At 34.8% G+C, this 20146-nt stretch overlaps 1 protein-coding gene across 1 annotated transcript in view; it reads right to left on the bottom strand.

Annotated features, from left to right (window-relative positions):
• The window catches only part of PolrMT (mitochondrial RNA polymerase), a 395821-nt gene that overhangs the window by 75278 nt on the left and 300397 nt on the right, over window positions 1–20146 (bottom strand). The window contains exons 22-23 of the mRNA XM_090374544.1: window positions 7303–7381; window positions 1542–1787 (exon numbers count right to left, since the gene is read on the bottom strand). Of these exons, the coding sequence (XP_090230670.1) occupies window positions 1542–1787; window positions 7303–7381 (325 nt within the window). The remainder of the gene's footprint in view (window positions 1–1541; window positions 1788–7302; window positions 7382–20146) is intronic.

Here is a 20146-nt window from a genome sequence, read left to right as displayed (position 1 = left end):
GCGAATACAGAGGCACAACTGTATATTTTAAAAAAAAAATTAATTAATTTTTTTTTATAAAATATACAGTAAAATATACAGTAATTTAAATAGATTAAAAAAATTAATTAATTTTAATTTTTACGGGTTTATTTTAAAATATTTATTTATTTTAAAATAAATTAATTTTAATTTTTACGAGTGACATTGTTTTTATTCAAAAAATTAAAAAGAAAATATTTATAAAAATAAATATGGTATATTTTTGATTTTAATAATTTAAGAAATATGTTGTATTAGAATTGAACAACATGCACTGAACTGAATAATGCATAAATTGAATCACAGTTTTATTCAATTCTAGTGCTCATGACAATAAGAAACATGGCTGGGACTGGATTTCGGTTTTAATGGCACAAAAGCAACAAAAGCTATATGCCAAGACAAAAAGAAACATGTATGCAAACTACACTACTGTGCTCCATACCTGTTATTCCCATTATTTGACTTTTTTTTGTAACTAAGAAATTTTTTTTCTGTGGTTTGCTATTTTTGTGGATATCTACAAAAATTATCTTTAATTTGATACTAAGTCATTTTAGAAGGTTCTTGTATATAATCATTACAAGGCACAAGTAATCAACAAAAACAATATGACTCGACTATGTGAACCTATTGCTAACTTAATGTAATTACCAATGTCAATACATTTCTTTCACCCATGACGTAGTCAGTCAATAACTGTACTGCTGCAATTCACCGTGCTTGGCTTACAAAATGACCTGACAACTGTTTGATGGCTTGATGGCACTCAAACTGGCATCCTTGAATTAGTTTCTTCACCCAAGCGAACAAGAAGTATCACAAGGGGATAGGTTAGTAGAATAAGGAGGATGTTAAAGCATTTTGAAATCTTAGCACCACAGCAACTGTTGAACGTTCTGATAGCAACAGTGTGTAGGATTGTCTTGAAGGTAAATGAAACCATATTCTAACAAACAGGTTCATCCTAGCATAGTTCAGGTCACAAGTTATCATAAAATCTGATGCAATATGTATTATTAACAATGGTGCTGAATGTCGTGAGATTGTCAAGTACAAGCTCTTGATAGATGAAGAACATGTGCATCACTTTTAAGAGCCCTGACTGAATCATGCAGCCTTCTTTAGTGAAGTGGATAACCACTAGTGAGCACAATGAGGTGCGGGTCCCTCAGCATTGCATCAACAGATTAAGGAACTTGCATGTAATTTTTCCCTATAATACACGAAACTTATCCACTATATAAACATCTATTTATGTGGAACTCATTTCTGCCTTTACAGGATCCATAGCTGAGGTCTGAATGAACACACACTTTCCCACTTTATATACAATGGACATTTAATATTAGTGTCACACCTAATGGGAATTTATTTACATAAACACTTGTGCTGCTACAAGAAACTTCTGAAACACCTCTCAAATGTGTGGAACTAATTTGCTTCAATTAATCACATTTTTGCCAATGTTAATAATATACAGAAGGTGACAAATTTACTAACTGTTATCAAATACTAACCAAACTAGCTACACCACTATACACATCTTGAGGTCGATCACTGGGATGTAAATTTACTTGTTCTGCTCCTTGCTGGTCTTTACCTAACGCAGCATAATGCTGCAAACCATTGCAGGACCCATCTTGATGGACTGGAAAATGAGAGAGGTATTTTTTAGGATCTGGAGATCTCACTGCTTTAGCAATCTCTTTGCAACAAGCAAGCGTTTGCCATGGTTCTTCAGACTTCATCCACCAGCAATTTCCCTGAAATTTATAAAAACAAAACAAGTAAATAATTTCAGAATCACAGTTTAAATAATTGTATAACTATTTGTTTAAATAATCTATATAATTTGTACAGATCCTTTTCATTGAATTTTTTGTGGATGCTATTATTCTTTTAAAAACACTCAAATACTTATCATCAAATAAGAAATCAAGACGGATGTGTTCATTGCTGTAATTTAAAAAAAGCAAGGATGATGAAAACTTTCACTTGCAGTTTCTAACAATGCACTATGGCACCCCTTGTAGCACAGAGCCAGTTTCTATGTGCAACAAACCCTCACAAATGGAAGCCTCACTTCCTGAGTTTTGTCAACATGATAAATTGAGGATTTCCTTTCAAGTCAGCTATTCATTCTGCTTTGGGAATAGAGAAAAAAAATTGTATACATGCTTAACATCAGACATACAACACTGAAAGATTACTTGCAAAAACTGGATGAATAACAATGAATGGCAATTCCTCTATTCAGGATCTGAAATCAATGAACAGGTGTTACCAATATAATCTAACACAAGCAGCACATTGAGAGCAAACAAACTAATGAAAAAAAAGTGTCCCCGCCCACTCCAAATATTCTTGCAAAACTTAGTATCCAGTAGAACAACAGCTTCAAGAAGTCACAAATCAATATCATAAAAACCAAGCAAGCATCACAGGTAATAAACATGTGAAGACCAGCTTATTAATTTGCAAGCCTGCGGCTAGATTGTATATGGCCAAAATTTTCAACAGACACCTCTCTAATGCCTCTTTCTGGGTAAAATTTTGAAGATAACAACATACAGATGGATTTGAGCAAAAAGCTAGCTGACTGGTATACTACGTATGATTATGGAAAATAGAATTCAGGATGCTCAACGGTCTACAATAGAGCTAACCTGTAAACAAAACCAGTGAATTATGAGCATAGCTTCAAGTCAGCACATTAGGCACCACATCCCAAAAATTTGATCATTGGTGATCAAGTTATTTGGTATGTGATCATTGAACATGCTATCAGAATGTTCAATGACCAAGTAACAACTTGATCACTATATGAAAAAGCAACTTTGTTGCTTGCTAGCAGGCATCACACTGATGTCTGCCAGCAAGCAACAAAGTTGCTTTTTCATATAGCCCTAAAGATAATCGAATCATGATTCAGTTCTCAAAGGGTATCCAGATTAGCTGCTTTCTGCAAAATGCACAGAGTGTAAAGAATAAACTTGATGATCTTCTTGACCTTGCCTAGTTCTTGAATACGACTTTGTTATACTGCTCGAAACCTGGCTCTCTAGACGGAATGTACATTGTGATCTTTACATCTAATCTGGGATACCATAATATTGCTGCTAGTAGATAGACAAGAAGGACTGCAGAGTTACTATGTGCCAAAGACTCTCATCTCCCTTAATAAAATTTGCCATTTACCTAGGGAGAATTTTTAAAGTAATCCTTGGTATATACCGAGTATTTTAATAAGCTCTTGCAGTCAGTCTGTCTCTATCTGAATACTCTTAATGAGCCACAATCAGAAGGTGATTCTGCTCGGGGACCTAAACCTTCCTCTGCCAACAAAACAAAAGCATTTTGGCAGACTAATCAAAAATCTAACTACGACTGATCCACACAAGTCTTGCCATACCATGGAAGCCCTATTCTCCAACAAATATTCACAAATATTTACAGCAAATATTCTACAGAAAAGTCAGCAATCCATAAGGTGAGAGCTTGTTTATCAGACCTTTGTGCCAAAAACAATCAAAAGCCTTAGAAATATCAAGAGCAACTGCTTCAGTTTCACCAAAATTTTCCACTGAAATTGACCAAATATGAGTAACATAAGCCAACATATTGGTATTGATTGAGTCCGTGTTGGTGATCATTAACCAAATGGCAGGTTTCGAGACAGTTTAAGAGTTGGCAGTTGATATATTTTTCCATTACTTTATAAAGGGTAGAGGTAAGTACTACAGGGCAATAGGAGAGACGTCACCCTTTTAAGGGTGACAAATATGAGCAAATTTCCAAGCAGAAGAAAAAAACACTAGTAAAATAAGAACGTGTAAAAAGGAGACAGAATAGGAGCAAACTCAGGAGCACAGCTTCTGAAAACAATTCGAGAAATTCTATCAGGACATAGAGCTTTCTTGATATCACATTGTTCAGAATTCTTCTAACATCTTTCAAAACCACAGAATGCATTGAGTGGTGTGTACTGGGTATGGTAAGAGGAGGAGGCTTACCAAGATCATTAATACAAGAGTTAGATGAAAAGTATGATGCTAGTAAGTTGGCTTTATCTTTAGCTGAGTATGCAATAGAACCATCAGGTTTTAACAGAGATGGGAGTATAGATGGACAGAAGTTACAGCCAATAGCTTTGGCAAAAGCCTAGAATGCTGGACTACCATTTGGACAAGAAGAAAATTTTCAACTCCTTAGCCTGTTCAAAATCAAGTTTGAATTGATTAATAACTGTTTTGTAATTGATGATGTGAGCTTTGGTGTAGGCAGAAAATGAACCTGGAGATTTGGATGCAAGCCAGTTGCATATGCAATGTTCTTATCTTGAACAATCTTAATGCATTTGTTGGAAAACCAAGGTTTAGATAAAGGATTTCATCCTTACAAGAATAATTTCACTGACACAATCAAAGCAAACATCAGACTAGAACATTTAAAACAATAAACAGCAAAGCACAAGGAAAATAAGAATAGAAATGATGCAGATCATCCCATTTCTCATTCTTGTAATGCCAAACACAAGGTAGGGGGGGGATCATGAGAGAGAGGCTTCACTGAAGAGACCATCACCAAGTTGTAATCTGAAGTGCCTAGAGGACCACTAACACTGACTGTAGTAGTAGTAGCAGTGGCATGTGATGCAAGAAAGCAAGTGTATAAGCTTATGCAGCATCAGCCAAAAAACAAAAACAAAAAATCACACCATTCCTTCCAAATACCTGTCCAGTTCCTCCTTAAATTTATTCAAACTATCAACTTCCACAACGATAGATGGAAGTTTGTTCCAGCAATTAACCACCCGCTGGCTAAAGGCAAATTTCCGCACATCTATTCTACATCTGTCTTTTCTTAATTTGAATTTATGCCCCCTTAGGTTCGTAATCTGAACAAGTGGAAGGATCCCATCAGAATTCAGCGTGCTCAACCCATTCAAGGCCTTATACACCTCAATCAGATCACTGCGCAGGTGCCTAGTCTCCAGCCACTGCAATTTGCAGAACTTAAGTCTCTCTTGGTAAGAGGATCCCTTCATTCCCCTCACCAATCTTGTTGCCCTTCTCTGTACATGCTCAAGTAAATCTACATCCTTCCTAAAATGAGGCCTCCAGACCTGTACGCAGTACTCAAGGTGTGGCCTGACCATTGCCTTATACAGAGGGACAATCACCTCCTTCTCCCTGCTAGCAAAATTCCTATATATCATTGACAAAACCCCATGACATGCCCTGGCAGCCTGTCTGCATTGCTCAGAAAGCTTCATAACTGACTGCACAATTACTCCCAGGTTTTTTCATTTTCTACCACCTTAAGTGTAGTACCACACAGTTGGTACGTTCCTCTGGGGTTACTTCTACCCATATGCAGTACTTTGCATTTGTCAATGTTAAACTTCAGTTGCCACTTCTCAACCCATCTTCCCAAATTTTCTAGGTTCTGTTACAGTAGCACACTGCCATTACTGCCATTAACAACCCTGCAACCTTTGTATCATCTGCAAACTTCGACACTAAGCCTGATATACCTTCATCAATATCATTGAAAAATAAAAAAAATAACAGTGGACTCAACACCGAACCCTGTGGGACTCCACTAATAGCATTAGTCCACGAAGAGCAGCACCCATTGATTACCACCCTCTGTCTTCTCCCACTCAACCATCCTTTTATCCATTGTAGCAACTTACCCTTAATACTATTCTGCTCCAATTTGAACAGTAGTCTTCCATGTGGAACAGTGTCAAAAGCTTTCCTGAAATCCAAGTATATGATATCAAAATTATTTTTTGCATCCAGTTCCTTTGTAACCACATCATAATATTGTTGCTTGGCCCAGATGTTCGTTGTCCTCCAGTGATTCTCTTCCATGAGTGAAATGTTTAAGCCACTTGAACACAAGTGCATGAGACAGACAATAATTTCCATACACTTGTTTCATCATTTGAAATGTTTCTGTGGCATGTTTTCCCAGTCAAACACAAAACTTGATGTTTGTTCTTTGTTCCACTCTCCCTCCAACAACACTGACACAAGAGAGACATGCAGTTCAGCTCACACTACTTTCTGAAGTGGCAGCAATTTCTGCTGATCTTGATTGCGGTGCTCGAGAAACAGCACTCTTTTATTTCATGTTTACTTCTTGTAGATGGCAGCGCAGCACAGCACTCATCTCATAACATCAGTCTTGTTTTCCAATTGCCTCACTATGTATTCTTAGGGATCTATGGAAAAGATTTCAATAAGTTAAATCATTAACTTATTGAAACTTACTGCCAATAAGTTAATCCTTTTCACCTATGTACCTCCTTAAAAAAATGCCACACAAATTCCACCTCACAGATACCTTTCACACAAACATCATGTGATGGGTTGCTACGATGTGGGATTTGCATGTTCTTTGTAAGCGAAGTTTTGGTAAATTTCAGCATATCACAGAATATTTCTAACTCCTGAAGTACGTTATTTGATAATCAAATGTGCTTGAAATGAAATGTAATGCTAAATTACCTAACTCGTTCAACTATAAATAACCACACTTATAAATAAATTAAAATATGAACAGACATTATTAATCGCCTGTAGTTCACTGTGTAAGTGTGTGTGTGGTTAATCTATGTATATCAATACAGGTATAATTCGTATTATTGCCAAAGATGAAACAATGTAAATACATTATCTTATGCATACTCACCAACTTTTAGATATCAAAAGTCGAAAGACTTTTTTTTAAGTGATCTCACTTTAGTAAAACAATCTGGATATACATTCTTCCAAATGGCATTCCTACACTTTTCATCCATATTAATGATAACAAATTAATACGCACCTTATGTTACAATGGGTAAATTACATGTCATCATAAAATGGAATAAATGTATTTTAAATACTTTTGCAGAGCTACCTAATGTCTCTACTATTAAACAAACACTGTTGACCTCAGTAGTTCCAAAAATGAAAAAATATAATAATAAATAAATAAATAACATATTGCATCTTTGAAAAATAACACAAGCAGGCAATATGTTATTTATTTATTTATTATTTTTTTTTTTTTCATTTTTGAAAATTGGAACATTTCTGGTAATTGGAACACCCAATTACCAGAAAGGTTTCAACTATATAGGAACAGTTGGCAGGTTACATAATGACATTTGAGCATTATTTACATAATGCTCAAATTCCTAGAGCACTGTCACAAACATATACACATTTCACTGATTTTAATGTTATTTTCTGAATAACATCTTAACTTCCTGAAAAGACTTACTGTTAGAGGATTATCAGCTGAGTCCAGAATTTCAGACATCATCTCATTAGCAAATGCCAATCTTTCTGATAGAGGTTCTCTGTAATAATATAAAAGGATCTAATTTCATGTTATTTAGAGGTAATAATATTTCACTACATTTCACAAATCCTGAATAACAAACGAGAGATAATTTAGAATATCCTCAAATTATTATATAATCTACTGATTCTCAGTGTAGCACCATAACGACATGTGGTTACTAGCTAGTTTTGTGAAAAAAAGCAAAAAAGTAAAGCAACATGATTTAAGGTGCAAGTTCCATTCCAATCTCAGGAATTTCTTCCTTTTTTTTCCTTTCTTTCTTTTTTTTTTCCCCTGCTTACCTTTGAATAAATGTAAATGTTTTTCATTGTTTCATTAATCAAAGTGCTTTAAGGAGGGTGTACTAAATATCTAACTCCCCCACCCCCTTCTCTGTGTCTGTTTTGAAAAGTTATTGATGACTGCTGTGTTTTTTTTTTTTTTTTAATAATCAATGGATGAAATGCATTCTTAAATATTTTTGCTTTCACCCATCTCTTCTCTGTGCTGACATCAACCAGCTGCAGATATTCTTTCTTGAACCAGCCACAGATCGGATAGTAAAAAGTTATAACTAATGACAATTACTGTGGAAAATTAAGGAAAAAAGGGAAATATTTGTCCACCATTCAGGGGTAGAAGTACAAATATAAAAAAAAAAATAATAATAAATTATAGTAAAATCTTTCCAGACTTTGGGCCCTTTTGAACTTGTTTGCAGTCGTTTTCTTTTATAAATTTTAAGAAAATTTTACAAAGTTGGCAGATATGCTTTTAATGCAAAAGCTTCCTTGAATGTTCTTCTGTAGTATGAATAGTCTGTATAAAATATGGTTTGTAAAATAATAAGAGAAGTTTAACTCAATATAGTATGTAGAACACTTCAGTATGATACTCTCCAGAAATTAAAACGAAAAACTTACATTAGAGTAACAAATAATTTAAAAAATAATTAAAACTCAATTTAACACAATTAAATGCAATTAAAAATAAGAAAATTAATTAAAAGAATTTAATGAAAAAATTGCAAAACAACGTAGTGATATCAACGTAGAATGTATTGAGCATTACAGCTCTGGTTCATACAGACTATTCTTGGTTTATACAGACATATTGTTGCCCCAAAAATTTGTCATGGTTTGTTAAGATTTGTTATTGTTTTGTATGTGTCAACTTTTAGATGGTAATAAGAAGACTATTAATTTTTTTTATATGTACTTAATATAAGTGTATTTCTTAATTTGTTCTATATATTTGAAGAAGTGGACACACATATCTCCTCCTTATTTACAACATAGTATTTCTTGCTTTTTACCATTCAAGAGATACTCAGTTACTTAAATTGTAATTTTGATACTAATTATTTAGGCAGAAGATAGTGTTATTTCATTACACATATTCTTAGGTCCTACGAATGAATTTTAAGTCATATTCCTTACATTCAGCATTATCTGTGATGGTACAGTGGTTTTGCTACTCATTACTCATTTAGTAAGATCAGAGTTCAGATGTCGTCAGTTACTGGAGAAATTTCTTAAAGGTCTTGTCACATATGGTTGTAGTTAGCTGGTCTCAATAAAAGGTGTAAAACCATCTCCCAGAGAGAGAGAGAGATATGAGACGTTATTTTTATCATGCACACCAATCCTGTGAATATATACTCTCACAATCATAATATACATTCCCTTTTGGGATGTGGAAAAGATATCAAGGGCAGATGAATAGTTTGTCAGCAATCATTCTTTCCTATATCCAGGGTAATGATCAAATCTGACCTAAAAGGATGGCCAGATAGAATTAATCAGACTGCAAGAGCACTTTTGCAGGATAGTTTGTTTGTTTGTTTGTTATTTTGTTTTTAGGAGCATTAGCAACTAAGGCCATATTGCTCGGGGATATGCGGTGGTCATTCCCTGACCTTTCCGCATCCTCCGTATTTGGTGGTGACGGGCTCGAACCGCGGTCTAATCAAGAAGCGTGTGCTACGCACTGCTGCTCCTTCCCACCTGGCTACGGAGGCGCCTTTGCAGGATAGATGTGTGCAACAACAAGCATCTGTTGTTGTGATGAATGGGTTGAATAAATTCAAGGGAGAATTTATTCAACCTAAGACAAATTCTTTTTTTTTTTTTGGGCTGATGCTATATAAGCTTGCTTTCTTGCATCAATTGCCATATTACTACTACTACTGCTGCTACTTGTAATATATATATCAAGAGTGAAACAGTGCTATGTATCGTGCACTGTTCACATGATTTAGGACAATCTGAGCCAATCAGCAATTAGCGCATTCGTATCAGAGATGAGAAAGATTAAGCCAATTAAAAGAAATTTAGCGACATTAAATTTCTTTTAATTGACTTAATCTTCTTAATCTTTTAATTGGCTTCGAACGTTAAACAAATCCATGCAACGAAAGAATGATACTAAGATCAAACCACCGATGCAATAGATTTGCATAGCAGTGGTCCTTATGCAGCGAAAAATAATAAAAGAGAAAGCCTAGTACTCGCATGGCCAAACCAGACCACTAACAAAACAATAGTTGAACTGAAAATATATAGAAACAAATTAGGTTATATATATGGCGGTACAAACGCAGCGTTAGCACATCGTCACGCTCCCCCATTTAAATATGACCAAATTAATCCAAAAATTAAATAGAAAAATAAAAATTACTGAAATATATATCAAAATAAATAAGAAAAATAATAGAAAAGCTAACATCAGTGGCAGCAGAAAAGCACAATCCACTACATGTTACGTATAATAAGCTAAATAAAAACAGAATATTGCCACTAGCATGGTAAACCAGTAGAGTGAAAATGAACTGAACCAAATAAAATAACAATAACAGAAAAATATAGGGGTGAGTAAAGAAGAAAAGGGTAGTGTTGAAGCAACGTTCCTAAAATAATTTAGAAATGAAGCCAATTAAAAATAATTTAGCAGCACCCCTAGTAAGCACCCGTTTCCAATAAAATAAAATAAAATTCCTCCTAGTAAGCACTCGTTTCCAATAAAATAAAATAAAAAAAATAAAACATTTTATTAATTTTCAGTTTATTTGGTCAGGTAATGTTGTTAGTGGCGCCTATCATTTCCCCAGAGCAATATGGCCTTAGTTACTAATGTTCCTCAAAACCAAATAACAACAATGTTGTTAGTGTACATTTCCACCTTAATGAGATTTCACATAATTCGGAAACGGGTGCTTACTAGGGTGCACCACTAAATTTCTTTTAATTGGCTTAATTTCTAAATTATTTTAGGAACGTTGCTTCAACAATACCTTTTTCTTCTTTACCCTCCCTATAATTTTCTGTTATTGTTATTTTATTTGGTTTAGTTCATTTTCACTCTACTGGTCTGCCATGCTACTGGCAATATTCTATTTTTATTTATTAGCTTATTCACAACATGTAGTGGATTGCGCTTTTCTGCTGCCATTCCTGTTAGTTTTTCTACTATTTTTCTATTTAATTTTTGGATTAATTTGATCATATTTAAATGGGGGTATCGTGACGATGTGCTAATGCTGCGTTCGTACCGCCATCTATAGTCTAATTTGTTTCTATATATTTTCAGTTCAACTATTGTTTTATCAGTGGTGTGGTTTGGCCATGTGAGTACTAGGCTTTCTGTTTTATTATTTTTCACTGCATAAGGACCACCGCTATGCAAATCTATTGCATAGGCAGTTTGATCTTAGTATCATTCCGTCGTTGCATGGATTTGTTTAGCTTTTGAAATGCAGTGATTCCCAAAATATTATTGGCCTCGTGGTCCTCTGTCGAGATGGGGCATAATGGTCAGTCTATTTTATTCTATTTTATTAATTTTCAGTTTATTTGGTCACTTTTCCACCTTAGTGAGATTTCACATAATTTGGAAACAGGTGCTTACTAGGGGGTGGCGCTAAATTTCTTTTAATTGGCTTAATTTCTAAATTATTTTAGGAACGTTGCTTCAACACTACCCTTTTCTTCTTTACCCACCTATATTTTTCTGTTATTGTTATTTTATTTGGTTCAGTTCATTTTCACTCTACTGGTTTGCCATGCTACTGGCAATATTCTATTTTTATTTAGCTTATATATAAAAAGCAGAATTAACCTTAATATCCAAATTATTTAGATTATTTTATATCAATTTAAAATACAGATATATTCAGGACAAGACAAATTAATGCCATCAGAAATGATTCAACATTACATAAGCCTGCAAAAATATGAGATATTTATTTTTATATCAAACTATAAAGCATACGAAAAAGGTGTAACCATAACCTACAAAGGGCACTAACTGTCTCAATATATAGCCAAGTCATACTAATTCCAATATTAACAATCAATATTACCATAATGTCATTACTGAATAAGGCCTACATTGAAAGGCACGTCAATGGGGACTAGCAACTCTCAATATATGTCACCAATAACAACATGAGTTATCTGTTTCTGCTAATTATATGCCAGCCTCACCATATCCATATACATAATAGCTTTAAGATTAAATTTAAGTAGCTAAATGAGTTAATGCAATCAAAATAAATATGAAACTCGTAATAAAAATTAGAATGGCAGACTGGAAAAATATAACTGCTAGCCCTACAGATAGCCAAACTCTTAAACATCAACGGAATATTTAAACGAGTATTTCTGTTTCCGTAGCAAAAGGAACAGGAGGAAAGAATAGTGAGGGCACAGGCCCAAAAAATAGGCAAAAAGAAGGGCAACAAGTATAGCAATAGTACCTCAATCTCCCTTGAATTACTCTAATAGATTTTGAGGCATAAGACACAAGAGTTAGATAGCATAAAGATAAAAGTAGAGGTAAAGATAGCAAACTATTTCGGAAAATTACTGGGAACATAAATCCCCAGTAATCCCTTAGCTCCTGGTAATTCTTTGTGTAAAGAAACTTGTACTAATCCATTTAAGATTAAAGGATACTAATATATAATTAATGTTAAAGTTAAAATTAAATGCCAATAATAATAGAAGAGCTAGCCAAAATTACATACTTACAGAACAAAGCAATATTAACCAATACATCTGAACAAAGCAAAATTTTACCGATACTTTGGAGCAGAGCAAACAAAACGTGGATAGCCCCAAGCTGCTGCATGAAGTGAAAGGAAGTTCAAAGGTTCCTCTACGGTCATATGCAATTATGGAAAAAGGTATCCTCCAATTAAAAGCACTGTGGACACAAGTGACCTCTGGACAAAAAAAAAAAAAAAATAAAAAAATAAATATTTATTCCTTCACATAGAACAACCACGGGTATCACTTTATCAGAGCGTAAGACACAGATCAACAGCTCTATAGGAAGTGCGTAATATGTACATAAGCTCAAAATAAGACGTGAATTTAGTAAATGCCCAAAATCCTAACTATACTATGAGAGCAAATATTATTATGCCATAGTTTCATAGCTATGCAAATAGTTCTACATAAGTACTTAGATATGAATTTAAGAGGGGAACCATTTTTACTCAGCTTGTTAATAAATTCTGTCAGAGAACCTACAATATTATCAGGACTATTACATATTCTAATTAATCTTAATCCTTGAAAGAGAATTATATTGCTATGAATTCTGCGGGATATGTTTGAATGCATGAGATTGACTATCTTGAAATTAAAATCTCTACATTTATCATATACTTTATTAACTACTTTATCAGATGTAATTTTAATATCAATATCTAGAAATGTGGCTGCCAGAAAACTCTTTATTCATACATTCAAGCTCCAAATCCACAGGATAAAAAATGGCCATGTCTTGCAAAAAATTTGGCTGATTAATAGCAATAAGGTCATCAATATATCTATAAAGTATAGCACTGTTATTAAACTTCCTTTCTTAGTGATGCAAATATAGGTTGGCCACAATACATGAACTACACGCTCCCATAGGCACTACCATTAACAATGAAACAATTAAATAAACATAAGCCTATTAAATTATTCCAGTATACCTTATCACATGAAATAACACTGTTATATGCATTGTAATAATCATTCAAAATCATTTTTAAATTATCATGTGAAATACTTGTAAACAGATTTTTGAAATCATACATACCGATATGCCTTATGCCTGCATTATTTGCATTCAGGTAATCCAAAACCTTTCTATTGTTTAATCTAATCTTCGAATCTCCCACCTTACTCAATACGATTTTTAACAAAGATTCTAGCTTAATGTAAGAATACAAACATATACTAACAGTAGCTTTCGAGACTGGCGTGTCTCTTCATCAACTGACATTCAAATACAAAATACAACGGATAAGTGCAATGAGCTGAGTGAGGCACATTAATCATGCGTCATTGTTTTTGCACGGACGTGCGCTGCTTTTTACTCCACTGATCATCTAGCATTAAAATGGTTGTCTCTAGGATGGGGTGTAGACGTATGCCTTTTTGGCGATTTATTGCCTTTGGATTGTTTACTATGTTTCGCCACCGCCTATGACTCTAGCCATAGGCGGTGGCGAAAGTGTCGTGAGTGGTCTACTATTTCAAAGTCACGTTTGGGGTCAAGATTGTGGTTGGTGGCCCAAAAATGTTCCGCGGACTGGTCAGTTTCGGCAAGCCGGATTGCTCTGTTGTGTTCCGTAAGGCGATCTTGGAGATGCCTTGATGTTTCTCCTATGTAGCAACTGTTACAGTCTCTACAAGTGATGCGATATACTACATTGCTGTGTAAGACAGGTGTGACAGGGGTCTTCACACTGGAGACAAGTGAACGTAGGTTCCTGCAGGGTAACTGCACTCATTTGATGTTGTAAAGGCAATAAATCGCCAAAAAGGCATACGTCTACACCCCATCCTAGAGACAACCGTTTTAATGCTAGATGATCAGTGGAGTAAAAAGCAGCGCACGTCCATGCAACAACAATGACGCATGATTAACGTGCCTCTCTCAGCTCATTGCACTTATCCGTTGTATTTTGTATTTGAATGTCAGTTGATGAAGAAACACGCCAGTCTCGAAAGCTACTGTTAGTATATATTTGTATTCTTACATTAAACTGGATTTATAACTTATACGTGTATGTTATTAAAAAAACCATGGACCCCAGTACACCAGGCCCATTCGTTACGATTCTAGCTTTTTATGTGGTAAAAAAGTAAAAGTAAAGTGCAGCCATTATCAACCCACTGCAGGATGGAAGCCTCCTCAACAATTCATGCTGAGGGAAATGGACCATAATCTGCCACACTGGTCCAGTGCGGGTTATTTGTTATTTTTGGTTTTTAGGAACATTAGCAACTAAGGCCATATTGCTCCGGGATATGCGGTGGTCATTCCCTGAACTTTCGGCATCCTCCGTATTTGGTGGTGACTGGGTCGAACCCCAGTCTAATCAAGAAGCTTGTGCTACACACTGCTGCTCCTTCCCACCTGGCTACGGAGGCGGCTTGTCCAGTGCGAGTTGGCAGATCGACCGTATTCAGCAGTCAGGGGCTTGAACCCCAGTCTACTCAAAGAGCATGTGCTACTGCACTCCCGCTCCTGCCCACTCGGCTACGGAGGCATTTCAACATAACTATCTCTACAGGAAGTTATAAACCTAAATGCAACTGGGGAGTTATGAAATTTAGGGATCCAATGCAAGTATGGAAGTTTAGTGTTATAGCAATTAAGTTTCAACCTTTTACTCATAACAATCAATCAGTCTTTTACTGGTAATATTACTGTTAATATCCTCCATCTTGTTTGTTTTTTAGGAGCATTAGCAACTAAGGCCATATTGCTCCGTGAATATGCGGTGGTCATTCCTGACCTTTCCGCAACCCCCGTATTTGGTGGTGACGGGCTCGAACCCCGGTCTAATCAAGAAGCGTGTGCTACGCACTGCTGCTCCTTCCCACCTGGCTACGGAGGCGCCCTCCATCTTGTATGTAGTACTGTGTTGTTGAGCTCTTTAGCTAAAGTGGCAGTATAAAACTTTTTAGAAATAATACCATAGTTATTGGTTGCTTTATCAACAGTGGTTATAATAATTCTAGATTGCAAATCCAATAACTGCCGCTTAATTAACTTTAAGTCAAAAATCATGTCCTTATCATACCGTTTGAACTTATAATTAATCTGTTTAACCAATACCTCAGCGCCTCCGTAGCCAGGTGGGCAGGAGCAGCAGTGCGTAGCACACACTTCTTGATTAGACCGGAGTTCAAGCCTGTGACCACCAAATACAGAGGATACGGAAAGGTCAGGGAATGACCTTTCCGTATGCTCTGTATTTGGTGGTCACCGCATATCCCCGGAGCAATATGGCCTTAGTTGCTAATGCTCCTAAAAACCAAATAACAACAACAACCAATACCTCATATGTAAGACAAGCCCACATACGGAATGCCTCTACTAGTATGTTGTATTTATATGCCAATTTTAGTCTAAATTGTATCAGATCAATACGAATTTGCTTAACACTTGCCCTAAAATGGGGCCTAAACTTAAAACCATAAGACAGCAACCTCCTAAGTTATACTTGTTTGACAATACTCAGGTTTCCTGTGATTATATGTTTATGGTGTACATCAACATAAGTTTGATATTCTGGTAAATGGCAGAAGCAGAGGGAATCATTCTCTGTAATCTTAATAAGATTTATCGCCTCTTGTTTATAATTACATACCTTCAGGCCAATGGGCTTAACATAGCTGAATCTAGTAGTTATATTTGAATTGGATAAAGGCAAAGCATAGTTGAAATGGTTAAGAATCTATTCTAGGTTAACGCAATCTAAAACCCTATTTAAAAATTCAAAACTTATAAAATCCTTTGTAACAACTTTAATATTTCTCAGCTTAAACTTAAAGATATCAAACAGCTGATGTTTCAGGTGTGCACTGATAAATTTATGATCTCTGCCTATATTCAGCAAATCCTTCAACCAGCTAACTTTCATACCAAACACCATATCATGAATCAATTTAATACTGATTGTAGGTTGATCAAGACTTTATCAAATCTGGAAAATTACCTACTTTATCTGCATTACATAAATCCTTATTGCTATGAAGATGTAAGCTCTTATTACTATAACGTTTAACCGCCCCAGTTTTAACCAGTTGGAATGCATTGTATATACATTGATCTGCTTATAACCCATAAAGCACTGTCTATTAAACTTGCTGTTCAGTCCATATGGATAAAGACATTTTTGTTTTAGAATGTGTAGGTTTTCTAAACCCAACCTTTCATTATATTTACCTTCAATGGTGAGTATAGAGATAGAAATATTAATTAAAACTATGCAGTTGAAAGTGCTGTAGCTCAATATCATTTTTGTTCCTGAAAGATTGATATGGGATCGGTGAACATTAATTCTCAAATGTAACGGCCCACCTGTTTGTCCTACATATTTGGCATCACATCAACCACATTTGATTAAATAAACCACACCACTAGCAGGGCAAAAAGCAGGGAAGTTAATCGCTTCAGTATCTAACTGCAAAGGGCTCATTGCAGGATATGTTAGACATAGCTCTTTATTACAACTTCTAAATTTAAGTCACTTTTATGCCCATTACACATTTCGGACTATATCTGTGTGATTTTTTGCATATTAATGTTACTATCCACACTACTCTGGGACACTACGTCTGATGCCTCATTTGGACTTAAAGCATCTAATGCTACATGGCTAGTAGAATCACTTGTCAGTCCACTCAGAGCCCCAATGGAAACTGCGGTACAGTTTAGCCAATGCGACCGACGTAGTAGCTTATTATCTTTTGGCTGAGGCTGATTGCTATGAGTAAAAGGTTGAAACTTAGTTGCTATAACACTAAATTTTCATACGTACATTGGATCCCTAAATTTCATAAGTCCCCAGTTGCATTTAAGAGATAGTTATGTTGAAATACCGCATAAAAAACTAGAATCTTTGTTAAAAATCGTATTCAGTAAGGTGGGAGATTCGAAGATTATATTAAACAATAGAAAGGTTTTGGATTACCTGAATGCAAATAATGCAGGCATAAGGCATATCGGTATGTATGATTTCAAAAATCTGTTTACAAGTATTTCACATGATAATTTAAAAATGATTTTGAATGATTATTTCAATGCATATAACAGTGTTATTCTATGTGATAAGGTATACGGGGATTAATTTAAGACTTATGTTTATTTAATTGTTTGTTTCTAATGGTAGTGCTGTATATAGACAGCATACAGGTATAGCTATGGGAACATGTAGTTCATGTATTGTGGCCAACCTATATTTGCATCACTAAAAAAGTAAGTTTAATAACAGTACTATACTTTATAGATATATTGATGACCATATTGCAAGAGCCAAATTAATGAGCCAAATTTTTTGCAAGACATGGCCATTTTTTATCCTACAGATTTGGAGCTTGAACATAAGAATAAAGAGAGTTTTCTGGCAGCCACATTTCTAGATATTAATATTAAAATTACATCTGATAAAGTAGTTATTAAAGTATATGATAAATGTAGAGATTTTAATTTCGAGATAGTCAATCTCACGCATTCAAACATATCCCGCAGAATTCATAGCAATACAATTCTCTTGCAAGGATTAAGATTAATTAGAATATGTAATAGTCCCGATAATATTGTAGGTTCTCTAACAAGCTGAGTAAAAATGGTTTCCCTCTTAAATTCATATCTAAGTAGTTATGTAGAGCTATTTGCATAGCTATGAAACTATGGCATAATAATATTTGCTCTCACAGTATAGTTAGGAATTTGGGAATTTACTAAATTGATGTCTAATTTTGAGCTATATATATGTACACATTAGGCACTTCCCATAGAGCTGTTGATCTGTGTCTTATGCACTGATAAAGTTGTACCCATGGTTGTTCTATGGGAAGGAATAAATATTTTTTTTTTTTTTTTTTTTTGTCCAGAGGTCACTTGTGTCCACAATGCTTTTAACTGGAGGATACCTTTTTCCATAATTGCATATGACCGTAGAGCAGGGGTGGGCAACTTTTTTCATCAGCGGGCCGAATGAAATTTTCGTATCATGATGCGGGCTGAATGAAATTTTCGCATCACAATGCGGGCCGAATGAAATTTTCGCATCATGATGCGGGTCGGAATAGATTGAACAATTTAATAAAAAAAATCAGAACCTAAAAAATGTTATATTACTTGAATTACCAAATTATTAATGTATTTTTAAAAAAAGTAAATACAATATTTAAATTTGTCAGAGCTCTATCTGTTTTGGGACACTACGTCTAAAATTTTTCAAAATACTTTGAAAAATTACAAAATTTTCAAAGTATTTTGTTGCTTACGCAAACCACATTTTAAATTTTCTGCTTCAATTTTAATTTGTTCCGGTGAAAATAGCTTATATTTTACGAAATGTTTTTTTTTGAAAAATGCCTTTTTAGATTATATTCTTTAAAAACAGAAATAGTTTCGTTACAAACCAAACGAACAGCTTTATCGTCTATATTTGCAATTAAATATCTGAATGTCAAATTATCATTGAAAATGCGGCATTCGGCATCAATTTTTCTTTTTTTTTTAATTGGCTCATTTTATGGGCTATAAATTATATTAAATTAAAAATTGTAATAATTAGAAAAGGCATAAAACATAAAATGTCTCGCACCAATATTATTTTTTTCAATAAGAAGTCAAACCCAAAGGAACTTCATTCGATCGATGCTACAATAATAATTAGGAAATAACTCTTTGATGCTGCGTAGAATCACTGTTGTACTGGCCGCGATTCCCGATTGAACCGAATTAAGCCGAACGTTTACGGCGAGTGTAGTCAGGTATGGATTTTCTATATTTATGCATTTACCGAGGGGGCTGGATTCAACATCGCTGCGGGCCGGATGTGGCCCGTGGGCCGGCTGTTGCCCACCCCTGCCGTAGAGGGAGCTTTGAACTTTCTTTCACTTCGTGCAGCAGCTTGGGGCTATCCACGTTTTGTTTGCTCTGCTCCAAAGTATCGGTAAAATTTTGCTTTGTTCAGATGTATTGGTTAATATTGCTTTGTTCTGTAAGTCTATAATTTTGGCTAGCTCTTCTATTATTATTGGCATTTAATTTTAACTTTAACATTAATTATATATTAGTATCCTTTAATCTTAAATGGATTAGTACAAGTTTCTTTACACAAAGAATTACCAGGAGCCCTGCTAAGGGATTACTGGGGATTTATATTCCCAGTAATTTTCCGAAGTAGTTTGCTGTCTTTACCTCTACTTTTATCTTTATGCTATCTAACTCTTATGTCTTATGCCTCAAAATCTATTAGAGTAATTCGAGGGAGATTGAGGTACTATTGCTATACTTGTTGCCTATTCCTTTCGCCAATTTTTTGGGCCTGTGCCCTCACTATTCTTTCCTCCTTTCCCTTTTGCTACGGAAACAGAAATACTCGTGTAAATATTCCATTGATGTTTAAGAGTTTGGCTATCTGTAGGGCTAGCAGTTATATTTTGCCAGTCTGCTGTTCTAATTTTTATTACGAGTTTCATATTTATTTTGATTGCATTAACTCATTTAGCTACTTAAATTTAAACTTAATCTTAAAGCTATTATGTATACTATATTTAGTACATATGAATATGGTGAGGCTGGCATATAACTAGCAGAAACGGATAGCTCATTTTGTTATTGATTACATATATTGAGAGGCACTAGCCCCCCACTGACGTGCCTTTCGATGTAGGCCTTATTCAGTAATGACATCATGGTAATACTGATTGTTTATTTTGTTAATATTGGAATTAGTATGGCAGCTATATATTGA

This window comes from Mastigoproctus giganteus, chromosome 5 (genome assembly GCF_048544385.1).
Source record: "Mastigoproctus giganteus isolate SK-2022 chromosome 5, ASM4854438v1, whole genome shotgun sequence".
Lineage (NCBI taxonomy): Eukaryota > Metazoa > Arthropoda > Arachnida > Uropygi > Thelyphonidae > Mastigoproctus > Mastigoproctus giganteus.
This window is presented reverse-complemented; position numbering and strand designations above follow the sequence as displayed.